Genomic DNA, 596 nt, shown 5'->3' with positions numbered 1-596 from the left:
TGCAGTTTTGGGGGGGGGTGGGGAGGGTGAGTCCTGGGGTGTGTGGGGCACTCACCCTCCAGCACAGGGTTGGACTGCAGCAGCTGCTCCTTCACTTTGTCCACCTCCTCCCCTTTGCTGCTCACGGCCGCCACATAGGACATCACCAGCTTGCTGGCCTCTGCAACGGGGATGTCAGCCCTGGGACCTTGGACCCCCCCATCCCGCAGCCCTGCAGCCCCCAGCCCACCCTACCTGTCTTGCCAGCTCCACTTTCACCAGTGATGAGGATGCACTGGTCCCGGTCCCGGTCCCGCAGTGAGCAATATGCATCATCAGCAATGGCGTAGCTGTGGGTAAGTGGGACTCAGAAAGGGGCTTGGGGGGACTGGGGGGGGAACTCAGGAGCCTTGGCAGGACCGAGGGTTAACAGCATCTCCGTGCTCACATGTGGGGTTTCACAGCAAAGAAGTTGCAGTTGTGGTACTCCTCCACCTTCTCGGGGGTGTAGATGGGCAACGGCTTGTAGGGGTTCACTGAGATCACCACCTCCCCAATGTACGTCTGCAGGTGAGCGGCGGTGTGAGTGCAGGGCCAGGACAGAGCAGGCTGCTCCC

General features: G+C 61.7%; 1 protein-coding gene across 1 annotated transcript in view; it reads right to left on the bottom strand.

Annotated features, from left to right (window-relative positions):
- The window catches only part of MYO1A (myosin IA), a 6,602-nt gene that overhangs the window by 5,521 nt on the left and 485 nt on the right, over nucleotides 1-596 (bottom strand). The window contains exons 2-4 of the mRNA XM_019611273.2: nucleotides 428-543; nucleotides 235-329; nucleotides 4-160 (exon numbers count right to left, since the gene is read on the bottom strand). Of these exons, the coding sequence (XP_019466818.1) occupies nucleotides 4-160; nucleotides 235-329; nucleotides 428-543 (368 nt within the window). The remainder of the gene's footprint in view (nucleotides 1-3; nucleotides 161-234; nucleotides 330-427; nucleotides 544-596) is intronic.

The sequence above is a fragment of the Meleagris gallopavo genome, unplaced genomic scaffold, assembly GCF_000146605.3.
Source record: "Meleagris gallopavo isolate NT-WF06-2002-E0010 breed Aviagen turkey brand Nicholas breeding stock unplaced genomic scaffold, Turkey_5.1 ChrUn_random_7180001881438, whole genome shotgun sequence".
Lineage (NCBI taxonomy): Eukaryota > Metazoa > Chordata > Aves > Galliformes > Phasianidae > Meleagris > Meleagris gallopavo.
Note: the sequence above shows the minus strand (reverse complement) of the source record. Positions and strands in the feature narration are given on the sequence as shown.